General features: G+C 38.1%; 1 protein-coding gene across 1 annotated transcript in view; it reads left to right on the top strand.

Annotated features, from left to right (window-relative positions):
* COL28A1 (collagen type XXVIII alpha 1 chain) overlaps positions 1–21,782 on the top strand; it is a gene marked incomplete at its 5' end in the record, with an annotated part of 61,207 nt that overhangs the window by 12,747 nt on the left and 26,678 nt on the right. Inside the window, 12 exon segments of the mRNA XM_084260291.1 lie at positions 6,909–6,977; positions 8,343–8,411; positions 9,912–9,980; positions 10,871–10,939; positions 11,740–11,808; positions 12,503–12,571; positions 13,935–14,003; positions 14,985–15,056; positions 16,898–16,966; positions 17,527–17,598; positions 18,242–18,310; positions 21,069–21,137. Of these exon segments, the coding sequence (XP_084116417.1) occupies positions 6,909–6,977; positions 8,343–8,411; positions 9,912–9,980; positions 10,871–10,939; positions 11,740–11,808; positions 12,503–12,571; positions 13,935–14,003; positions 14,985–15,056; positions 16,898–16,966; positions 17,527–17,598; positions 18,242–18,310; positions 21,069–21,137 (834 nt within the window).

Here is a 21,782-nt window from a genome sequence, read left to right on the forward strand (position 1 = left end):
GTTTGGTATAGAAAGGTCTTTCATGTATCAGTTTGAAAATGTAGGGTCTAATGACAAGGGCTTTCTACCACAGGAAAGCCTGAGTAAAGCAATGCTATATCTAAGTTATACAAGGCAACTGAATTCACACAAAACAATGTCAAAGATGCAATATTTAAACACATGTTTTGTTTCTTAGGCAACAATTTCATTTGAAGATTCACAGAAATAAATTTAGATATGGGAATGCCTATGGTAAAATATTTGGAATACTGGCACCCATCGTGATTTTCCTCTTCCTCACAAATGCTTTTTCATATTTCTTATTCCTTCATCTTGTCAACAAAATACTTGATTGGGAAAGACGCTACAGAATATTTCAGAAGAGGGGAATGAAAGAGGATGAGGGGTCTGAAAGAAGCTATTCATACATGTGGTGGAAAAGCCATGCCTCTCTAACTTCAGTACAGCAAATGACAGTAATTATTTTATCTGTCATTTGACAATGAGGATTCCAAGAGAGTACTACCAGATACTTTTATTACACACTAGGCCATATGTGTTGAATGTAGTTTGTCCTCCTGTCAGTCTCTTCATACACTTTCAAGTTTGTAAAATACCTGCAGCTGTCTCTAGAATTCATCTACCTGGATATAATTTTTGTATATATTTATATCTTGTTACACTTTGGCTGGAGATTTTATGTTCCTTCCTTTTTCAACTTCCAACTCTACCACCTGTTGTTTAAATTCTACAGTCAAGGTTTTTCCAGACTCAGACATTTATCGTCATAGAAATATTGCCAGACATGTTTAATTAATACACTTAGGTAATTTTACTTAGCATATTATAGAAATATATGTATATTTAGAGGTTATCTCTTGTCCATACCTAGTGCCAAAGCTATCCTTTCACATTTTGGAGCTTATCTGAGAGGAATGAAAGAAATTTTAATGATCAGCCCAAATAGTCAGTGGTTGTTTACAGCTTGATCAACACCCATTCAGCTAGTAAAGGTCAAGGCCTTTCTTTTGGTTCAGGCACATAGCAGACTTTCCAATATCTTTTGTCCTTACAGAAGGATTATTCAATTGCTTTTTTAAAATTAGTCTTCATGACACATAATACAATATCTCTGGAAAGTGGCAGTTATAAATAACTGCCTTGGATAAAATAAATAAGTCTATTCTTAGTGCAGTTCCTTATATCTGTGGCCTTTCCATACTAATACTTTCTGCTTTTTGAGCTAAACTAGTGACTTCACCCCAGTTCCGCAGAGCTGGAGTCAGGGGCATGGCATCAGTATCGATGTGACATAACGCAGAACACCACCACTGAGCACTTTTATTCATGTTAGTGGGCCATGTTGAGGCTTGAAAGAGGAGATTCAGCTCTTCAAAACAAAAACTCCGGATCAAGCTCAGACTACAGATGTTTTGGGCCTCATCTTTGAAGTCTACAGTTCACTCGTGTGTCTGGCCAGCTCAGTCCCCCCCACACCTCTAAATCAGTGCCGTACCCATTCTCTCCCTTGCCGGGCTGAGCAGGGGTCAGCATCGTCTGTGTGCTGTCTGGATGCCCCTGGCTCTGGCAGCCACCAGCAGGAGAGGGCTGGCAGCATTGCAGCTCTAACTAATTTAATTTGATTTCTCTGAAGCAAGGTGGCATGGAGTGCTTTCACACCTTACTACTTCTGTTACTGATATGCATTTCCTTATTCTCTCTTAAGCTGCTGGCTAATCTATCAGTGTGAAGTCTTACTGGCTGCACAATACTGCCATCCCTTTCCATGATACCTCTGTAGCATATTACCAGTAGTGATTTCACTCTCTCTCATTATCCCACTGCCTGCATTGGTGGAACTGGAACTCAGCCTACCTGCTTCCATCTAGACACCTAAACTTAGGGGTGATCATACTGAGCTGAATTGCATCCGTAACCTATTAAAGTCTTTCCAATACATTTCTCAATCAGTCCTTATCTTTAATAACATCTTTAATATACAAGCAGACTTTGTCACTTTACTTCTACCCTCTTTTGAAGCCACATGTGAGTACATCAAACAACCTACATCCTGCACTGAATGGAGCTCAGTGTGGCATTAACTAAAACCAAGTTTTGCTATTAAGAAAACTTAAAAAAAAAATTCTCTATTTACTTTTCTGCAGAATTGTAACATCTCAAATCCATCTACATATTTTTATTGCTACATGTACAAACCTTCTCCATAAAGAGCCTGAGGCATTTAAAATGACAAATTGGAACTCCACTTCTATAGAAATAAAATAAAATATTAACTTACATTATTATTAACTTACCTGACTAAATATATATCCATTTAACCATATGCTGAACTTGCATGCTAACAGTAGACCTGTAGAACACAGAATAAGTCATAATAGCTCTAAGAGAAAAACATTAAAAAGTGACAGGACACTTCCCTCACAGTTAGGAGTTGGGAACTGGTGATTTTCACTGTGTTTCTCCTGTCTTTGGAAGCAGACTTGGTCCTGTTCCCCACACATGTCCTGAGCAAAGGAGAAGAGGATTCTTCTGTTTGTTTTCTGCTTTACCAACTTGCTGTTGCCTATTGGCAGTGTTTCAGTAGAAAGATGTTAAATTTACAGGAGAAAAATTCTATTCTTATAGCCAAATTCTACATTATTTTCTCTCTCTTACTAACCTAAAATACCAAGAAAAAATAACATTCACAGTTGTGCTTTATATTTTCTTAGATGTTTGCTTCACTTTAGGGCATTCTTCAGCTTCATCAGCCACCGCATATTGTGTCCATCCTAGCATAAACAAAAAACTTGAATCAAAGTGTGCCATATACTTCATTCAGCTACAAAACATGTAAAGAAAATTACATAAAGCCCATTGGAAAAAAATATAGTTCTTTAAATTATCATGCACAATTAATTAATTGTATTTCCAGAACATCAATTGATAACCTGGGTCTAAGGAGGAGACTCTCAACTCTTGTTAATCTGCAGTTTATAGGAGTAGGGAGCCTTGATTTCATGTTTCTTGTCTCACTAAGAATGCAAGGATGGCCCCAGGGGTGATTTTGCTGTCTGATGAAACCATTTCCAAAAGCCCAGCAGATTTGATGTCACTTAGAGAAAGACTAAAAGTACCAGAAGCAGAAAGTTTGTGAAGAGAAAAGCCATCCTACCCTTGCTTCTGCTCCATTGATGTCCCATATGCCTGTCTAGAGGGCCAGGCATTGGCTAGATGGATAGTTAATAGGTTGTTTGGGGATTGCATCAGTTGTGGTTGCTTTTACTTGGTTTGCCTCTCAAAGATCATGTTAAGGTTTTACAGGAAGCCATAGGCTTTCAAAAGGGGACACAAGACATAAAGTCAGTGTTATTTATTAGAAGAAACAAAAGATTTACTTGCTCTATAAATGTAACATATTCTATCATAAGCAGTAGCATCAAGAAACATTACCCAGTGAGAATCCCATCACTCAACATTCCCAGTAATCTGTTTTCTGTCGTTTTCATATTTGGTTCTACACATCTCTTAACTGCATTGGTTAATACAATGAAATAGCATTCTAGCTGGTTACTGCATTCACTTTTGTTGGATTTACTTATTACTGCATGTATTATGTAGTTTCATTCTCAGATTAGAGCTTTGCCCTTCAGTTGCAATAGAAGAGGAAAAATACAAATATTCTAACACAAAAGGATCTCATGCACCTCAATTTCCTCTCTAAAAAGGGAACAATCACCATGATTTTTCTGGAAAACAGAGTTCTAAAAATGTATATAATGCCATTCATTTTGATCAAGGACACTTCTCAGCCCAAAGGTTCTGCTGCTTACGTTTTCACTAAGCTAAACTACCTCATTGAAGTCAGCAATGCAGAATGTGCACTTTCCCCTAGTATTCTCTGTGTTAGATAAAAACACAAATTTTCAACACGCATGCGTCTGTTCAAAATAGTAGGCATCATTTTGTCTATTTTTATTAATTTATGCTTAATTAATATTTATTTTTTAAAAACAACCCAACAAAGATATTCTATAGCACAGCAGTAAGGTTCCACGGGATTGCTTATATCCAAGAAATGTGTTTGTTAGTGAGGGGACTGACCATTTACAAACAGATTGATATGGTTACAGATTATCAATTTGGGGCATAAAATCAGGAAGTGGGCATGACTTGTGTTCCACTGTTGGAGAAGCACTGAACAGGCATGGTCTCAACCTTTTAAGGAAAGAGTTAAGTTTGAATGTGGGTATTCAAAGCAGTTATTCCCAGAAAATCATCTTGGGATAATCATCTGAAAAATCCATCATTGCGTGTTTCCCTGAAAACATATCCCAGAACAAACTGCTTCTTTTCTGATGACTTATAAATTCTTTCCTTACTATGTGGCAAGCTCAACTTTCCCAGGAGATTCAAAACTACAATTCCTTTGCTGATGTCATTCTGCCAGTGCACATTATGTACTGAAGCACAATCCAAAGCTGAACTTCCATTGTTGCTTAGCTGCTTGTAACCTGGTCTCAATTAAATTCAGTAGCCTAAATTACTATCATTGGAAATGCAATGGAGGCTCCTAAGTCCCTAAAAGCTTTCTGAAAAGTATATATTATTTTCTAAACAAATAGAATAAAGCATTTACTTACATATTTCCCCTACTCATCTAAAACAATAAGCCCCAAAAGCCCTGAAATTCAGCTAACTGTTGGTGTAAAAGACAACAGTACTTAGAACAGAGAATTTGTAAAGAGAATTAAAGGGGAGACAAGTACAACTTCCGGTTGTATTATTCTTGGCCTTCCCTAAATTTCCTGCTGATAAGAAACAATAAAAATGATTTTTGTTCAGTAGATTTTAAAAGGACAGTTTGTTCAATGCCAAATTAATCCCATGGGGGAACTGGATGTCTAGAAGACGGGCCTTTTGTGGAATTGTTGCTGTTGTCTGATCAGTTTCAAAACAAACACAGGAGGAAACAGCTATGAACAAAAAGGGTATATTTCTAATTGGCTTTATATCATTAAAAAATGCATCATTTATGATAGTCTCAATGCACATCTATTTACTTGTGTGAAGCCACTGGTCCAAAGGCTTCATGAAAATATTGTTAGGAAACCCAAACAGCAAGGTCTACCTAGGAATACAGTAAACTTGCTATATTCTGATTTCTGGCAACAGCTACATGCACAGAATCCACATTAAAGCAATGTCAGTGTGGCTAATACCCTACTGGTGCCCCATGTGGAGATACACGCATTATTCTGCTGAGTTGTGCCACCTGTCTCTGATTTTTTCTCTGCCTTTTAAGACTTACCTCCTATTGACATATTAATTTATTAGATTAAGAAGGTGTGTTATAAAATCTGGAGGAAAGCAAATGTTACTCCAGTCTTTGGAAAGGTCAAGAAGGAGGATCTGGGTAACTACAGACTGGTCAGCCTTACTTCCATCCCTGGAAAGGTGATGGAAAGACTTATCCTTGATACTGTTTCTAGCCACATCAAGGATAAGAGTGTTGTTTGGAGCAGTCAACATGGTTTTACCAAGGGGAAGTCATGTTTGACTAATCTAATAGCCTTTTATGAGGATATAACCAGGTGGATAGATGATGGTAGGGCAGTAGATGTGGTCTACCTTGACCTCAGAAAAACATTTCACACCATCTCCCACAGCATCCTCGTGGCTAAACTGAGGAACTGTGGTCTGGATTGCAGAGTAGTGAGGTGGATTGAGAGCTGGTTGAAGGAAAGAAGCCAGCAAGTTTTGATCAATGGGACAGAGTCTAGCTGGAGGCCTGTATCTAGTGGAGTCCCTCAGGGCATGGTGTTGGGACCTGTACTGTTGAATGTATTATTGGTGACCTGGATGAGGGAATAGAGTGCTGGGAGGGGCGGCTGACACACTAGAGGGTTGTGCTGCCATTGAGCAAGACAGACAGGCTGGAGATCTGGGCAGGGAGAACTTAAATGAGATTTAGCAAGAGCAAGTGTAGGGTCTTGCATCTAGGAAAGAAGAACCCCAGGTACCGGTATAGGTCGGGGACTGGCCTGTTGGAGAGCAGCATAGGTGAGGAGGACCTGGGGGGGTCCTGGTGGACAGCAGGATGCCCATAAGCCAGCAATGTGCCCTCCTGGCTAAGAAGGCCAATGGCATCCTGGGGTGTATTAGAAGGAGTGTGGTTAGTAGGTCAAGAGAGGCCCTTCTCCCCCTCTATTCTGAGACTGCACCTGGAATATTGTGTCCAGTTCTGGGCCCTTTACTTTAAGAAGGACATAGAACTCCTCAAAAGAGTCCAGCGCAGGGCCACCAAGATGGTTAAGGGAGTGGAACACCTTCCTTATGAGGAAAGGCTATGGGAGCTGAGCCTCTTTAGCTTGAAGAAGAGAAGACTTATTAAGTGACCTTATTAATGCTTGTAAAGGATGAGAGTCAGGAGGATGGAGCCAGGTTCTTCTGAATGATGGCCAGAAGTAGGACAAGGGGCCAACAGGAGCAAGCTGGAGCACAGGAAGTTCCATGTGAATATAAGGAGGAACTTTTTCACTGTGAGAGTGACGGAGCACTGGAACAGACTGTCCAGAGTGGTTGTGGAGTCTCCTTCACTGGAGACATTCAAAATCCACCTGGAGGCCTACCGGTGTGATTTAGTCTAGGTGATCCTGCTCTGGCAAGGGGGTTGGACTAGATGATCTTTTGAGGTCCCTTCCAGCTCCTAATGTTCTGTGATTCTGTGAAACTTGTATGGGATCTAAATATTTGCTTTTAAGACAGGTGGAGTTTTTGAGGGGAAGTTGTTATATTTTAAATGTTTTTTACTTTAAAGATGTTATTTCCACAGCCCTAAATGAGGCTGTGGAAAGACACTCTTGTGGAATTTGGTTAAGTTTCAATTTGTAATAATAGTTTCTTTCCATTTTTTTTTCCTTTAGGGAGAGCAAGGCCCTTTAGGTCCCTATGGTCCTCCAGGACTCCCCGGTGTTGGAGAGCCAGGACCCAAGGTAGTTCTCAATAATATCTCTGTTAAAGTACTAACTGTCATTTTTTTGGATCAAAGTTCTCACCTGCTCTTTTATTGAACTCAAACTTTTGCTTTCTAAATGTAAAACCATGACAATATTGATGGGTCCCATCAAGTCTTTAAGTTTTTATCATGATCCGATTAGTATAATAGAAGCCAGGAATAATGCCATTTAAATGGAGGTTAAATATGTGAGATAATTTTCAAGCACTAGCAGATGCTTGCACTAATGAGTAAACCATATTTCAAGGCATAGAACACGTCAGTCACAGTGATACACAGTCAAGTGACAGATTAGCCTTGTTATTTCTTCACTGGGGAACAGATGTTCTTACAGGTTATAAAATTCTCTTCTCTCAAGCAGCATTTAATTCCTCCATCTTGTTTTATTGCAAAAGGTGGAATCCAGTCTTGCTGATCTTGAAAAGTCATGTCTGCCTGTGCTAGCCAGCCAGAGCTCTTTTTGGGAAACTGCAAAAGCATCGACATAGGAAACATGACTACTCAGTTTATGAGAGTTTTTTCAGAGACCTACAGCTCAGATTCAAACAAGAAATTTTAATTGGGCAGAACTAGATCTCCCCCTAGTTCTTCTGGCTTCTAAGTCTTTGTTGTTGCTTTATGCCTTTTTCATCCTTTTTTTTTTGGAGTCAAATGCAGGTGTCATGTTTTCTGTGCAGTGGGGCACCCCCTGGAACATAGAAGGGGTTTATATGGCTCAGAAACTAGTAATTTGCAAAAAAGAACCAATAGGGGGTCATTTCAGAAGGAAATACAGTTTATGGAGGAGCAATGTCATTCCCAGTGTCTATGTTACTCTGGGGAGAGAAAAAAACTCTGTGCTTTTATCTTTGAATCACATAATCCTCAGTAAACAGGAAGAATTGTGAAGGTTATGACACCTTATAAATAGAAGACACAGTGAAGTTCCCACGCAAACCCATATTCCACTGGAGCTTCGAGTGCGTAGATAGATGCTGCCCTGAGCATCCCTCTCCCCTGAGCATTCCTGCTTCACAGTTGAGTCGTATTGCAACCAAATTTAGCCTGACTTTGCTCTCTCATCCCTGTCATCTCTTAGGTCCTGCACTTTTAAGCATTTACTCCTATGCAAAATGATAACACCCTTTTGCTGTTGGCATGAGGGCTGGAATGTGATCTAGTGTTCCAAGTACTAGCCAAAAAGTACTTTCACGTGTTTCTAAATTGTTATCCCAGCTTTTTTCACACATCTGACTTCAGACCTTTCTGGAGACATTATTAAGCCATCTGTATTTAAACGTTATGCTTTTTAAAAGCATCAAGTGGAAACAGGACTGAACTTTCTAATATTCTTTTTCACAAGGGTGCTCAAGGTCAAGAAGGTAAAATAGGATTCCCAGGACCTCCTGGAATTGGTGAGCCAGGATTACCGGTAAGTCAGTGTTATATGCATTGGAAGTGGAAATATAGTAAAATAAGTCTTAGTGAGTGTAAAGGATTGACAGCTGCTATGTTGGCTTGTAGTGGTTTAACCCCAGGCAGCAGCTCACCGACACCCCCACAGCGGGATGGGGGAAAGAATCAGAAGAGTAAAAGCGAGAAAACTCGTGGGTTGAGATAAACACAGTTTAATAAGCAAAGCAAAAGCTGCCCACACAAGCAAGCAAAACAAACAGTTCGCTCAGCACTTCACTCTTTCCAGCACAAATCCAAACCATAGACTCTTATTAGCTACTACGAAGAAAAGTATCCCAGCCAAAAGCAGCATATGGCTACTGATGCCATAAACCACCTTGTTTCAAGAGCAGCGGAACTGTGTTTGGCTACAGCAGCTCAGTATTGCAGCAGCAATTGTATGTGGCATGCCCAAGGAGGAGAATAAAGCCACATCCAGACAAACCTTGCAGAAATAAATAAAACACTTGGTCCATGTGAGCAGGTTTGCAGTGTCCAGTTTTCAGGAAGACATGGAGCTGTATATAAAGAGCTGTACCTCTACTTGTTTCAGTTGAGGATAATCTTTAAAAATTGTCTACGACCAAGTTTTAAGAAGATGAAAATCCAAGACCTGAAATGCTCCTCAACTCCTGTGTGTGATTTAGGTTGCCTGAAAAACAAAGATCCAAATTATATGTTTTTAACTATATCTATTTTCTGAAGTACAGAACTTCAGCAAGATTTTTGTAACATTGAGTTAGTGCTCACTGGTTGCTTTTTCTTTCTGAACTGTGTAAAGTGTCTGGTTTCCGTGTGTATTTCATTAAAGATCCCAAAGACATTCTTCATTAAGATGTCACCAATTTGATGGATGTTACATTCCTTCTAATAGTATTTTTGAACGTCACTTTGTGGTTGTAAAAGTCTATTTTTCTCACCAAAAAATGTAGAAACTTTTTTGCCCAATCAAGACCATCATTAAAACCTGTTTATTGCCTTTAAACAATGAAAGAGCTGAATTTTGTGGAAGAAGTATTAAAAATAATTATTTCTGTAGTTGTTTAAAACAAAATTTACACTCTCTAATTTTGTATCTTTAGCCTTCCACTGGGTATGAAACAGCTATGTTCAAATTAATGATTTGCATTATGAAAAATAATTAAACTGTATGAACTATAGGGAATAAATTTCACAGTGGTAAATGTATTTATTATAAATTAATCTACAAGTTCATTTGAGTTTTAAGGGCACAATCTTTAGACATTAATTATGTAAATCACACCATTTCAGCATTAGCTTATTCTAATCTAAATCCTCCAATTAAGGGTTGCTACCTTAATTTCATTTGCTTGGGCTCAGCCAGCTGTAATGGAAACATTTTTACTTACCAGTGTCGTAAGAGTTGCAAGAACATATACTAGCAAGTTAAACAAAATGTCAATGAAAAATGGAGTTGTTGATATAGTCTGAAGGTAGAGGGGTTTTTTTCTTACAGGGACCACGTGGCCCTGATGGTCTGCCAGGTGAGAAAGGTCTACCAGGAGAGGGCATTCAAGGCCAAAAGGTACTTTTGTGGAATTTATTATTTTTTTTTTTTTAACATTGTGGGCCAAATTTGCAGTAGTGTCTAAGTTATTTAAGATTACTGATCATTCCACTGGTATAAAATGTTAGCTAATGGATCTTGGCTTTCTGAGACATTGTGCTCTCTGAATATCCCTCTGAGTTCAGAAAATCTATCAAGTTAATTATAAAAAAGGTCATACAGGCCAATGATTCTCTTCTTTATGTGTTTAATAAGATATATTATTTTGGTAGCATTAATGAGATAAACTGTCTTCTGAAAGACTACTTAGCTATTTACATTCTGTGTTGGAAGAAAGCATTCAGGACCTATTTTCATTCTGTCGTACCATCTTGTGAAACTGAAGGGTGGGTTGTATGAGTCTCTCTGGACAGTGATGTTCCTTATTTAAAAAGTAAGTACAAACAGTCAAATACTTATTATTAAATCACAACTGGGCTTCCCATCAAAATTTATCCCTCATTCTTAGTGGCTTCAAGATTCTCAAGAGCCTTGAGCTACTAAGCAAATATTTTTCTTCCTTTTAAGGAAAAGATGTTATTTGTGTCCTTGCACCAAGTTCTGAACTGCTCTCTTGGACTAATGAACATATTATGAAATTTTCAAAATATAGCTTCCTTCTTCCTAGTATTTTATTTTCTCCTTCTGCAGTCCTGTGTTCAACAACACAGGGAATGCAGATGAAGCGTGTTATGAATTGTAACTGAATCACTTTTCTCTAATACCGATGACTCCATTGACTATTTTTCTTCTTTCTTTGTGAAGAAATACTTTTTTCCTCATCATCCACATTGGGATGACCAGTTTGTCTAAGATGGTATTCTTTATAAATTCCCAGATGCAGTTACAAAACTGTCACATATTTCTAGGGTGAAAAAGGCTCTGAAGGTGTAGCTGGTCCCCCTGGACTGCCTGGCCAACAAATCAAAGGTGACAAGGTGAGGCACGGAGTGTTTTTCTAGTTGTATCTGTAGTTAATTATATATATAGTTAAAATAATGATGGATTAGTCACACGATATCACAACAGTACAAAAGTATGTTGTACCTGGAACCTGAGGAGCTATCATACTCAGTTCTATGCAGCTCCCTATTTGTCTGTACAAGTAGCTGAGCCTCTTAATGTTGGCTGAGAGCACTAAGGACTGTATTCTCTGCAGCTGGGAGCATGAGGAAATAAATGAACATTTTTCTTCCAAAATTTATTTCAGAAATACTGTATTTAACTTATTTTAAATTTTATTTAAGTATTTTTTAAAATGTAGAAAACCCTTTGAGTCATCTAATATAACGGACTTGGAACAAGCAAAGGGACACTCTGGCTTTTGAATCCTAGCTTTTTGGTATCCAATCCCCCAAAGAGGGATCCAGAACAATTCCAGTTCCTTAGGCCTTGATGAGCATCCAGCCTGTGTCTTATGCATACCCTGAGTGGCTGATGCTAAATGCCCAAATGTCATATAGAGCAGAGGCAATGATTCAAGATCTGCCTTCTCATGGTTTGGTGTCATAGTTTTCCTTCATTTCTACCTACCTTGTCGGTAGGAAGGGGTATTATTTTTATTAGATCAAGTACTAAAGGCAGTCTTTCAGGTATCCAAACACATTTAACTCAAATAGAATCAGCAAACTTCATGGTATTGCAGCATGTGGACTATTCACCTGGTTTTATTTTAAATATATTGACCAGCTAGCATGGACTGTTTCATTTTCGCTCTTGGGAATACTTTTTTGTATAGGGTGAACAAGGTCAAGTAGGACCACAGGGCCCAGCAGGACCACCAGGAATAGGAAATCCAGGAAGCCAGGTAAGTCTACATTTTGGACATGTAATGAGCATTTGCATATATTTTTCATTTTATACTTTATCATATGTCTAATTTTGATGCGAAGACATTAAAAACATCACAGTGCTTTTGCATTTTAAGGAGTATCAAACTGGTCTTTAGGCAAAGTTTGGAGATCAAATAAGTGATTCCAACTGAATTTTGGAATTTAGTATCAAGTAAAAACAAATTTGGTCTAATCTGCATATTAATTTCCATAGGAGATAAATCAGATGCATTGCTTGCATGATGACATAATGCACCACTTCTGAATTTCAAGCCCTTTCAAACTTGAACACAGCCTTTAACAGTTAGATACAGAAAAACTGAAGCATCCCAAAAGATCTCTTTGGACTTTTTTTGAAAGATAAAAGTTCATGTTTCCACCATACTATCCCAGTGACTCAGGGGTTTACATGCAGATACTGAGACACTTCCCTTTTTTTTTTTCTCTCTAAACACTAATTGTCACTACACTAGGATACATCACTGAAATCTACAGGATAGTGACAAAGGGAAAATAAAGTAAAGACCTCAGAACTATGCCTGAGGACAGGAAAGCAAATTGTTTACTATTAAAGATAAGATAAAGTCATTATCAACTGGAAGATGGGCACATGGGGAATTTCATATGTGGCAGAGTGTAATGCACTAACTAATTTATTTTGTTTTGTAGGGTATACAGGGTCCACAAGGAAATCCTGGGGCAAAAGGATCTAAAGGTTCTGGTCTGCCAGGTCCAAAGGTACTGATTCTGACACTTTTTTTAAAATAGCACCAGCAAGAAATAACAAGCATTGTATCTTTCACAGGATTTTTAAGAGTGTGTTTGATGAGGTGGAAATGTAAGTCTTCATTGGACATAATGTTTCACTTTTGAATCTTCAAGGGAAAACCACCCCTGTTGTCATGGTGTTCCCAAAGGGAGCATATGGCTTCTGCTTAGCATCAACCTTTGTGAATGTGGATTTTAGGTTCTCTGTGAACAAACATTTTTAAACAAAGCATATTTCAGACATGTTTGTAACAAATGAGTTTGGTGCTACATAGACATTGTGTTCAAGTACAGCATTTTACAGAAAAACTTAGCTGTAAACCAGTAACAGTTTTGAGACTTTAGGCTGGTCCCACCACTCCTTAAGCCTGTCCTTCAGCCTTCCATGGTCACCACGAAGAAGAACCAAAACCAAAGGTAGAAAGAAATGCTAGGAGAAAAAAAAAAAAAAGATCTAAAGTGTTCTTAGTAACTGACACTGCGCCACAGGAGGGAAAGTAGGAAGAGAATAGGAAAGTGGGATAAATTAATAACTCCTGTCAAAGCCCAAGCCTCTAATGATGAAGTGTCAAGTGTGCACCAGAAGGGGAGAAAGAGGGAACTGCTGAAATACGAAGGAGAGCAAGTTGAATGAACTGATGACCTGTAAAGCAGAAGTGGGCTTTGTAATCACCTTGATTTACAAAAGAAAGACATTAGCTAATGTAGCAAAAGCAGGGAGAAAATAATTTTCTTCTGCACGTGTACAAATTACTTTGGCACATAAGTAGCAGTCACAGCAGCAGTGTTTAACTATGTGGGGAAAATTAGGTAGCTGTGAAACATGTTTTCTATGAGGACACTTTTCCTAGTGTGAAGATGTACTTTTAAAAACCAAATTGAAAAATGGAATTCCTATTTTTGTTTTAGAACTACTGAAAGGAAGAATTGTGAGCTTAAAACTTTCTCTTATTCAGAAGTTCTGATTTTTCTTTATTTGGATTCACTTTTCATTCAGTAACCAAAGAGATTTTGATGGAGTGGCATAAAGTACAACATACAATGTATTTTTACAGAAAGGACAAAGTTGGAATGATTCACTTGACTTGCTGCTGACTGCAAAGTTAAACAACATAGATACAGTCCTACAAGTTACTGGGGTTTTTAAAGAAGAGACTTTTCCAGTTAAAAAACTGCTTTGCTGAAAACTTGAGCACTTAGAATCACAGAATATCTCTAGTTGTAAGGGACCCATAAAGATCATAAAGTGGGTAAAGCAGTTAGTGGAATTGTGCAAGTGATGAATGAAGCTAAATTGTGTTCTTATGTTAAACAAAAGATGTTTTGTTACTAGGGTCAGCCAGGTGAGCCTGGACAAAAAGGAGAACCTGGACTTCCTGGAATTGGTGTACGAGGACTTAAAGTGAGCCTGGTTTTATTTTTAACTGCTCCTTAGAGGGTCTTCTAATTCTTTCACTAGTTGCTGATAAACTAACTGTAGGATTTGTTGGTATAAATTGACTATGATCAAAATAAGAATGAATTTCAGTGACAGATACTCACTTCACAGTTTTAGCTTTTAAACTCAAAATGCTGCACTAGAGCTCCCACCCTCTCTCCTAAGATCTTTACTGCAGCCATAACTGGTACAAAATTTCCCCCCATCTTTCCTGAGCTACTGTGCTATTTCGAGGCCTGCTAGAAATGTTGCTACCTCTGTTCCTCTGCAATGATTTGAAAAAAACCCAAAGACAGTCTGTGTGACAGTGGTGGTCATGCTGCCTGCATGTTAGAAGAGTTTTAAACACTCAACTTTGACTTCAGCTGCCGTTTTAAAGACTGTATAACATGTCCTTAATTATTTAAGTAGGGTAAGATGACATAGACATCTTGCTTTTGGTAATTTTCCCCAGGATCGTGGAAGAAGCACTTGGCAGGACTAGTTCCTGTGGATAGTTTTGTGGCAAGTCTTAAAAGTAGTGCCTAGACCAGTTTGTGTAAAAAGCTCCAGTCAACAACTAATTTCATTTTGGCATTTTTGGCTGACCACTTCTTAAGTCCCAAGTGTTTGACTTTGCAAGTAAATTACATTTGTATCATATGGTTCTTTTTGCACAGAATAATCAACAGCCCTTAATCATGTTTTTACTCACTGAATAAATGTAAATTTATTTAATAAAAACCAAAAATTTAAGAAGTAGGTGGGGAGCTTGGAAAGAAATTTAAAATACTCATTTTAAGTTGCATGAGTAGAGCAGATTCCTGGCTTTATAGACATAGCAACTGGCATTTGAGCAAAAGTGTGGTATATCATTAAGTAATACTTTAACATACTGTTAGATCCATATTACAGAATAAAGAATTTATTGAAGTATGCAGATTTAATGATTTATTCTTCTTTAAGGGAGATACAGGTCTATCAGGACTCCCAGGAGAGAGAGGGGTACAGGGAGATCCTGGAAAGTCAGGGAAAAAGGTAAGGAAATATATTTTATGGCATGTAAATTGTGTAAATGAAAGCACAAACCATTCTTTGCAGGTATGCAATGGGAAGGAGTTCATCCTGGAGGAGGGCATGTGCCAGTACTTTTGCCAGAGAAAAGGGATGAGGCTAGTTGAGATGTTTCTGACAAACTTAGTATACTAACAGTGGCTCTGATCTGAATCTGCAACTGATTTGGCTGCCCTGCCTTTAGCGTGCTCTTGACACAATCTTTCACAATCTTCTTGGAGTCTGTGTCTTTACCTGTTCCTTACAGCCTGTGCAGATTTTTCCTGACACCAAGAAGTCACATTGAAATTCATGTGACTTAGGGTCACATGTATCAGGGTGATGAGTTGTGGCTGAAACCTGTCAACCTGGTACAGAAGCCCTCACAAGCAGCTGAAACCAGGGCTACTTGTTTCCAAGGGAAATTCTGAGATTTGAAGAGAAACTCTGACACTGGAAGAAAAAAGCATAACTTCAAAATAGTGGAAAGAAATTTATAGGGGTGCAAAGTGCCCCAAATAGTTAAATGGAGGCTTTTAATTTTACTCCTTCCAAACAGACTGAGCTGCTGAGTGAGCAAAATTCAGCTCTTTGGCTGATTGTTGAATGGCTGCTGAGAATCCAGGCGCGTCCAAACTCTGCTACTGTGCAGCTCTTAAATGAGGGTAGCAGCTGGCCAACGTAGAATTGATGAAATGAAAATGATTCAGAGTAAGCAAGTCAGCATTTTTTGACTTCCAGGTCTTTAATCAGAAAATGCCTGAATAGCTGTAATAAACATCTATTATAAATGCAGCTTCACATTTTTTTCATCTACAAGTGTAATGTAAATACCAGTTTGACAAGCTACAAATGCAAAAATGGGCAGCATTTCTGTTGCTACTTAATTCATTTTTTAAAATAGCCACTATATAAGTGCTCAAAAATGAATATACTAGTGTATCAGAAGTGCAACATCAGAATAAAGAGTGAATAATGGGTTAAAGTTCCAGGTGGCTTTTGTATTTGGGAATGCTGCTGTTGTAGGTTTTTTTTCTCTTACACATTGCCTTTATTCTGATGGTCAACTTGGTGCTGTCACTCTCAAAATTCTTTATAAGTGAAAATATTAGTATTGATCAGGTAGCTTGGGTATTCAGGGCAGTGTAGAAAACAGCTTGATGCCTGCAGTGAGTAACATGGTGATGTTACAGGAGTTATTTGCAGGTGGGAAGCTGTCTCACAGAAGTGGGATCCAGTTTGATGCCTATTAACAGCAGGCTCTGTAATGCCACTTCCATCAAAAGCTGAAATCAGAAACGGTTTAATCTGCTTTTCATTTACTGAATTACCTGTGGTCATTCTAATATACTAATTTGACTTATAGTATGCATAAATACTTTGTAGATAACGTTCCTTAATAAAATGTTTTATGTGGATGATATGCGAATCATGCGAAGTAATGTTTCTGACAAGTATTTGCAGCCTAGATTGGCCTCTGGCTAAAATTACTTGCCTAAAATTACTGCTTCTTAAGAGTTGCTATTCTCAGACCTTTTCTGGTAACTTTGCAGGCAATGCCTCATCCTCATGTGAATTCTTCCTATGAAAGATCGATGCAATTGCAACTGGCGCGATTACAGATGCCTGTGAAAATGAGGAATGTGAATGCAGGAGGAGGGTAGAAAGGGTTTAAGGCATCAGAATATTTTTAGCAGGAAAAAAATTAACCTGATATTTACTGACATTTTTGTCAAGAGTGTTTATGCAAGCATTGTTTCTCATAATTCTGTTAATTCAATAAAATTATCGACATGAAAATTAATTAACCATCTAATCTCCGTTAGGGGGAAAAGGGAGATCAAGGTCCGAGAGGCCTGGAAGGACCACCTGGAAAAGGAGATGTGGGCCAAAAGGTATGGCTTGATATGCACCCTGGAGAAATGCTACAAACTTCTATAAGCGTTCAGATTCTGGCCTATTTTTTCATTCACTATATCTGAAGTAGCAACTGTATTTTAACTGATGATTTGAAAGGATTTGAGAGAGTGATGTGTTCCTGAGCCTGAACGAGTGCAGCAAAATGGGACTGGAAATATGGACCCTAAAACTAATTGAGCAGTAGAAATTTCCTAAAATTTCAGAACAGAGTTTTCATTAAAATTAGGAGGAGGCAAATTATCTCAGTTTGCTGATATGGAGAGAGTAGGAGCTAAGAGAAATGAGGTGACTCGTTAGATATCTAAACATGAAATTAAAAGCCTGGAAATACGTATTAGTGGACAGACAGCTTTTATCTCCCACCTAGTTAAATTTAAGGCATTTGGGGGCAGATTCTAGAACCAAGTAGGATTTCAGTTGGATTGGAGCATCTAAACTATGGGCGCCGTTATCTTCATGCCTTTGGTTATTTGTGTATCTGTCATTGTGAATGAATCTTTACTGTGATTGAAAAAAAATGGTTTGTTTTTTTCAGGGTGACCCTGGAGAAAAAGGATCCCAAGGACTGATTGGTTATAAAGGACCACAAGGCCCAGCTGGACCAAAAGTAAGCTTGTTCTTACAGGGCAACCCTTCACTTTGAATTTTATAAAAGAATCTATGAAGTGTATGTAATGTACAGATTTCTCAAGCATCTGGCACTTGGAGAGTTAGCAAAGAACAAGCAGAAATATTTCCATCCTCTGTCCTGAATGACAAAAAAGTCATAAGGAGAAAAAGAATTGGTAAACATGTAATTGCAGACCTTATAGTTATGCATGAGCACTGAGAAGCTAAATTGGAGTTGTCCAAGTGATTCTAACCATGAGCATATAGTGAATTTTTGCATTGGAACTTTAAATTTGTTTTACAATATTTGTAAGCAATCACTCTGTAAGTGTTGCTCTGTATGTTAAAGAAATTGAAATAATGCAAGTGTTCTGGTTATTCCACTGGCTTTGTAAGCCAGACACAAAGCACTAAACATCAAATACATGTTTCAGCCAATAGTGATTTAAAACATGAAACTTGAACCAGCTTTCACAAGAACAGCAAGCTGATTTATGTTTTTTTCCCAAATGCTGTCTATTTTGTAGATAATCTGTAGTGTAGATGTTTTTATAATATAAAGAATAGAAAAAAACCTTTTTGCTGCTCGTGCAGAAAATGAAACTGTCTGTTTAAATCTAGATGATGCCATTTTGTAACAGGGTGAACCGGGAGAGAGAGGACCACCTGGTGTCGCTGGATCATCTATTCAGGGACCTGCTGGACCAAAGGTCATTGCCTGATATGTGTTTGTGGGAGATGAGAGATCTCTGGTGTACATTTCTGTCAAAACTAAAAGAATAGAAGTTAAAGAGGTTAAAATTCCTTGTCCTAATAACAATGATGAGGGAATTTTACAAATAAGGACTGAAAAGTACTAAAAATTGACAGAGGGTGTTTGGGGGTGTTTTAAAAGGATACTGAACTTTCTACATGTTATTGCATCCTGAAGCCACTTATGAACTTTTCTTTTTTAATTCCTTGTTACATTTCTGCTGTGTTGTTGTTCCCCTCCCTACCCCCTCCCCACCCCCCACTCTACCCCCCACTTCCCCCCCTCCCCCGTGAAATTAAAAAGTTCGAAGTCTTTTTTTTTGTCCTTGGTTGAAATTTACTATACACTGTGTGTTTCTTGGACTAAAGGTTTCCTGAATGTGCCAGTAAATCCTTGCAGGAATGTGCCTATGTGTAGTTCTAGGGAGTTATATGCTGAACTTGGTGATTTTCTGGGAATGTGTTTGGAGATTTTTTTGTATGTGATGTGCATGTTTCCAAGTGAACAGCTGGCCTGTAGATGCTATTTAAATGAAATGTTGTAAATGAGATAGCTAGAGCTACATCCACCTCATTTTCTCTATGGGGAAGATATACCTAAAATGTATGGGACTTGTTGTGCTGAGTAAAATAAGCAGATTCAGCAACAGTAAAGCTAACTTTGCAGGTTTCAAAAACATTTGAAAATTCACTACCATACTATTCTTATTTTAAGAATAAAATAGGTGCTGTTTTTATTATATGTAAGTTAATTTTAACTTTAGTTGATGCTTTTCAGTTTCAGTGATAATTTTTAGGTTAGAGAAATCACTAATGTCCATCCTATTTTTCTGAAGTAATTTCATCCCCGTTTTTCTTCTTTCTTTAAAATATATGTGCCCCCCCCCAGCGCATGTAGGTGTTATATGTACAGTGTATTCCTCAGCCCACCAGCAGGGTATCACAGGGGCCTGGGATGTGGTTTAGACTTGTTTGTGTATGGAGGAGGAAGGAAAAGGGGAATGCAAAAAGCTCAGTGTACGCTGGAGTGAAAACACGATCACAAAGAAGAGAGAAAGGAGAAGACTTTGGGGTGAACTTACCTCTTATATTGGTTTAAAACCACAATAATGTGCCAAAGTTTGTGCCAGGAAAATACATGAGGCACAACTTGTATGAAGACAGGTTTTGCTATACTGGTCTCCCTTCTTCACATTTACCTTGTTACTGTGACATTTTTGGATGACCAGTAAATGAGCTGTTTACTGATCAAATGCATACTGAAAGAACTTTGTAGACTTTATCACCATTTTCACTCTGATTTTATTCTTAGTACAATTCATATCAGTTTCATAGCAGACCAGCCATCATCCAACATGCACTGGAGTCTGGAGTTTTTTCCAAACTCTTCACTAATTTTAGATGAGGACTTTTTTATGTGCAGTTGCTGATGCTAAAACCCAAGAATTTTGCGTAATTATAAAATGCTAGTTGATTTTTAGAAAATGCACAACACCTTGTCTCTCCAGGTCCATAAAAATTTACTTTTTGTAAACAAATATCTGCTATTTTTCCAGTAATTGTTCCTAATCTAGCAAGCTACACAGGTCTGTTTTCTCTCTCCACTGTGGAAAGTACAATGACTCCTAATCATTTTGTCCCTGGAACATCCTGGTATCTGCAGTAGTGAAGCCAGACATTATAAATTTCTAATGCAGGGAAGCAGGATGTTTGTCAAAGTTGGGGAGTTGTCATGGTATGAGGTCTTTTTAGTACACCTCTTAAGTATTTGATGTAGTAGTGGGTGACTGCTAGAGGTCTTAACTCCTGGACAGCCATGGTTGTGTCCACTGGAAATTTGTTTATTTTAAGCTACACCCACGTTTGGGGACTAGAAGTCTTTTTTCCCTTGACAACCATTATGCTGTTACTTATGTGGATGAAGTAACATTAGATAGCTGTTTTTCTCATGTTCCTTTCTCATGGTTACAGCTGCTCAGTTGTTTTGATAGCACATTTGATCTGCATTCCCTAGTGAATGTTTCCTGACATACTCCCTGTTCTTCTCAATAGTGTTAAAAATTGCAAAAAGTTTAACTGAAAATTGCAGTTTGCTTTTTGAGATCCTTAATGTAAAGTAATGTTGCTCTGTGAAGAGATAACATGAGGAACTTGAATTCTAAGCCTGGTTGCTTTCCAGGGAAGTCCCTGTCAGAGCTAAGATTACCCAACAGTTGTCCCTGGTAATATTTAAGAAAAAACTCAAGTTTCTTCCCATTTCTTCAGACTGTGGCGCTCCCCATTTTGAAGTCCTGCACCTGTAGCCTGTCTATACATACTCTGTGTCAGCACTTGTCTGAATTCCTTTGCTGTTTTCTGTGTGCTCTAGCAGAAACAGGGTCATGCAGCCCTGCTTGTGTGGTCAAATCAGGCTGAAGCCACAGGTGAATGCACTGAAACTGAACCATGATATTCAGCCTTCAGTTGAAAGCGAAGGCTTTCGAGTTACTTGTCGAGGTAGAACAAACTCCATGACACAGTTGCAGAGAAGCAAAAGTATAAGAGTGGTCAGAATCAAGGTAGTAAAAGCTTCCTCTAGAATTAATGGTTTCATACTACCTAGTTCAATAATTGTCACTGTCAGAAAGAATTGAATACTTATTCTTTTCTGTAAAACTTTGGAAATTCAAAAGTAAAATAATGAATATAGTTTTGGTTTTGTTTCTTTTTGGATAGGGGGATCCAGGACCCAGGGGGCCACCAGGAGATGATGGACTTCCTGGAAATTCAATAATGGGACCAACGGTAGGTTGGAGTTTTTAGAGAAAAGATGGGAAATAAAGAAACATGAGATATATGCAAAACTTGTGAAAATGTAGAAACCACTTGAACAACTTTTTCAGGAAAGTTTTCAACTTTTCTAACATTCCAGGTTAGCTCTATTTTTAAAAATAAACTTCTTATCTTTTCAAAGAAGAAACAGAAAATAGATTAAATAATCTCTCTAGTGTAGCTCTTCTCCACCTTTCATTATGTCATGGTCTTTGTGTGCCTCTGTGTGGGCAATATACCCTTTACTAAGCATAAACTGAGAGGCATTAGTTATTTTAACAGTGGTGTTTCAGTAGTACCAACCGTGCACATTCAAAAGCATAAGACCCATAATAAAGAGTTAAAAAATAGATCTTTTGGAAGTACTTATTTGTATGCAGGTAACAGAATAGGATTTACTAGGTTATATCCTCCACTGTTTTAACTTCAACACAGAGAATGGAGTACAGTAGTCTGTTGTAGGATTTCTCTGCTCACTGGCTAACTGGCAAGATCAACACACAAGTGAAAGATCACAGATAAAACAGAAAGTTCAGTGATAGCACAGAGATTGCAGTCTATGCATAAGTGGGAGACTGAAAAGTTCTCTTCTGCAGCACATGTGAGCTGACATAAGGC

Source organism: Gallinula chloropus (assembly GCF_964237585.1).
Source record: "Gallinula chloropus genome assembly, chromosome: 2".
Taxonomy (NCBI): domain Eukaryota; kingdom Metazoa; phylum Chordata; class Aves; order Gruiformes; family Rallidae; genus Gallinula; species Gallinula chloropus.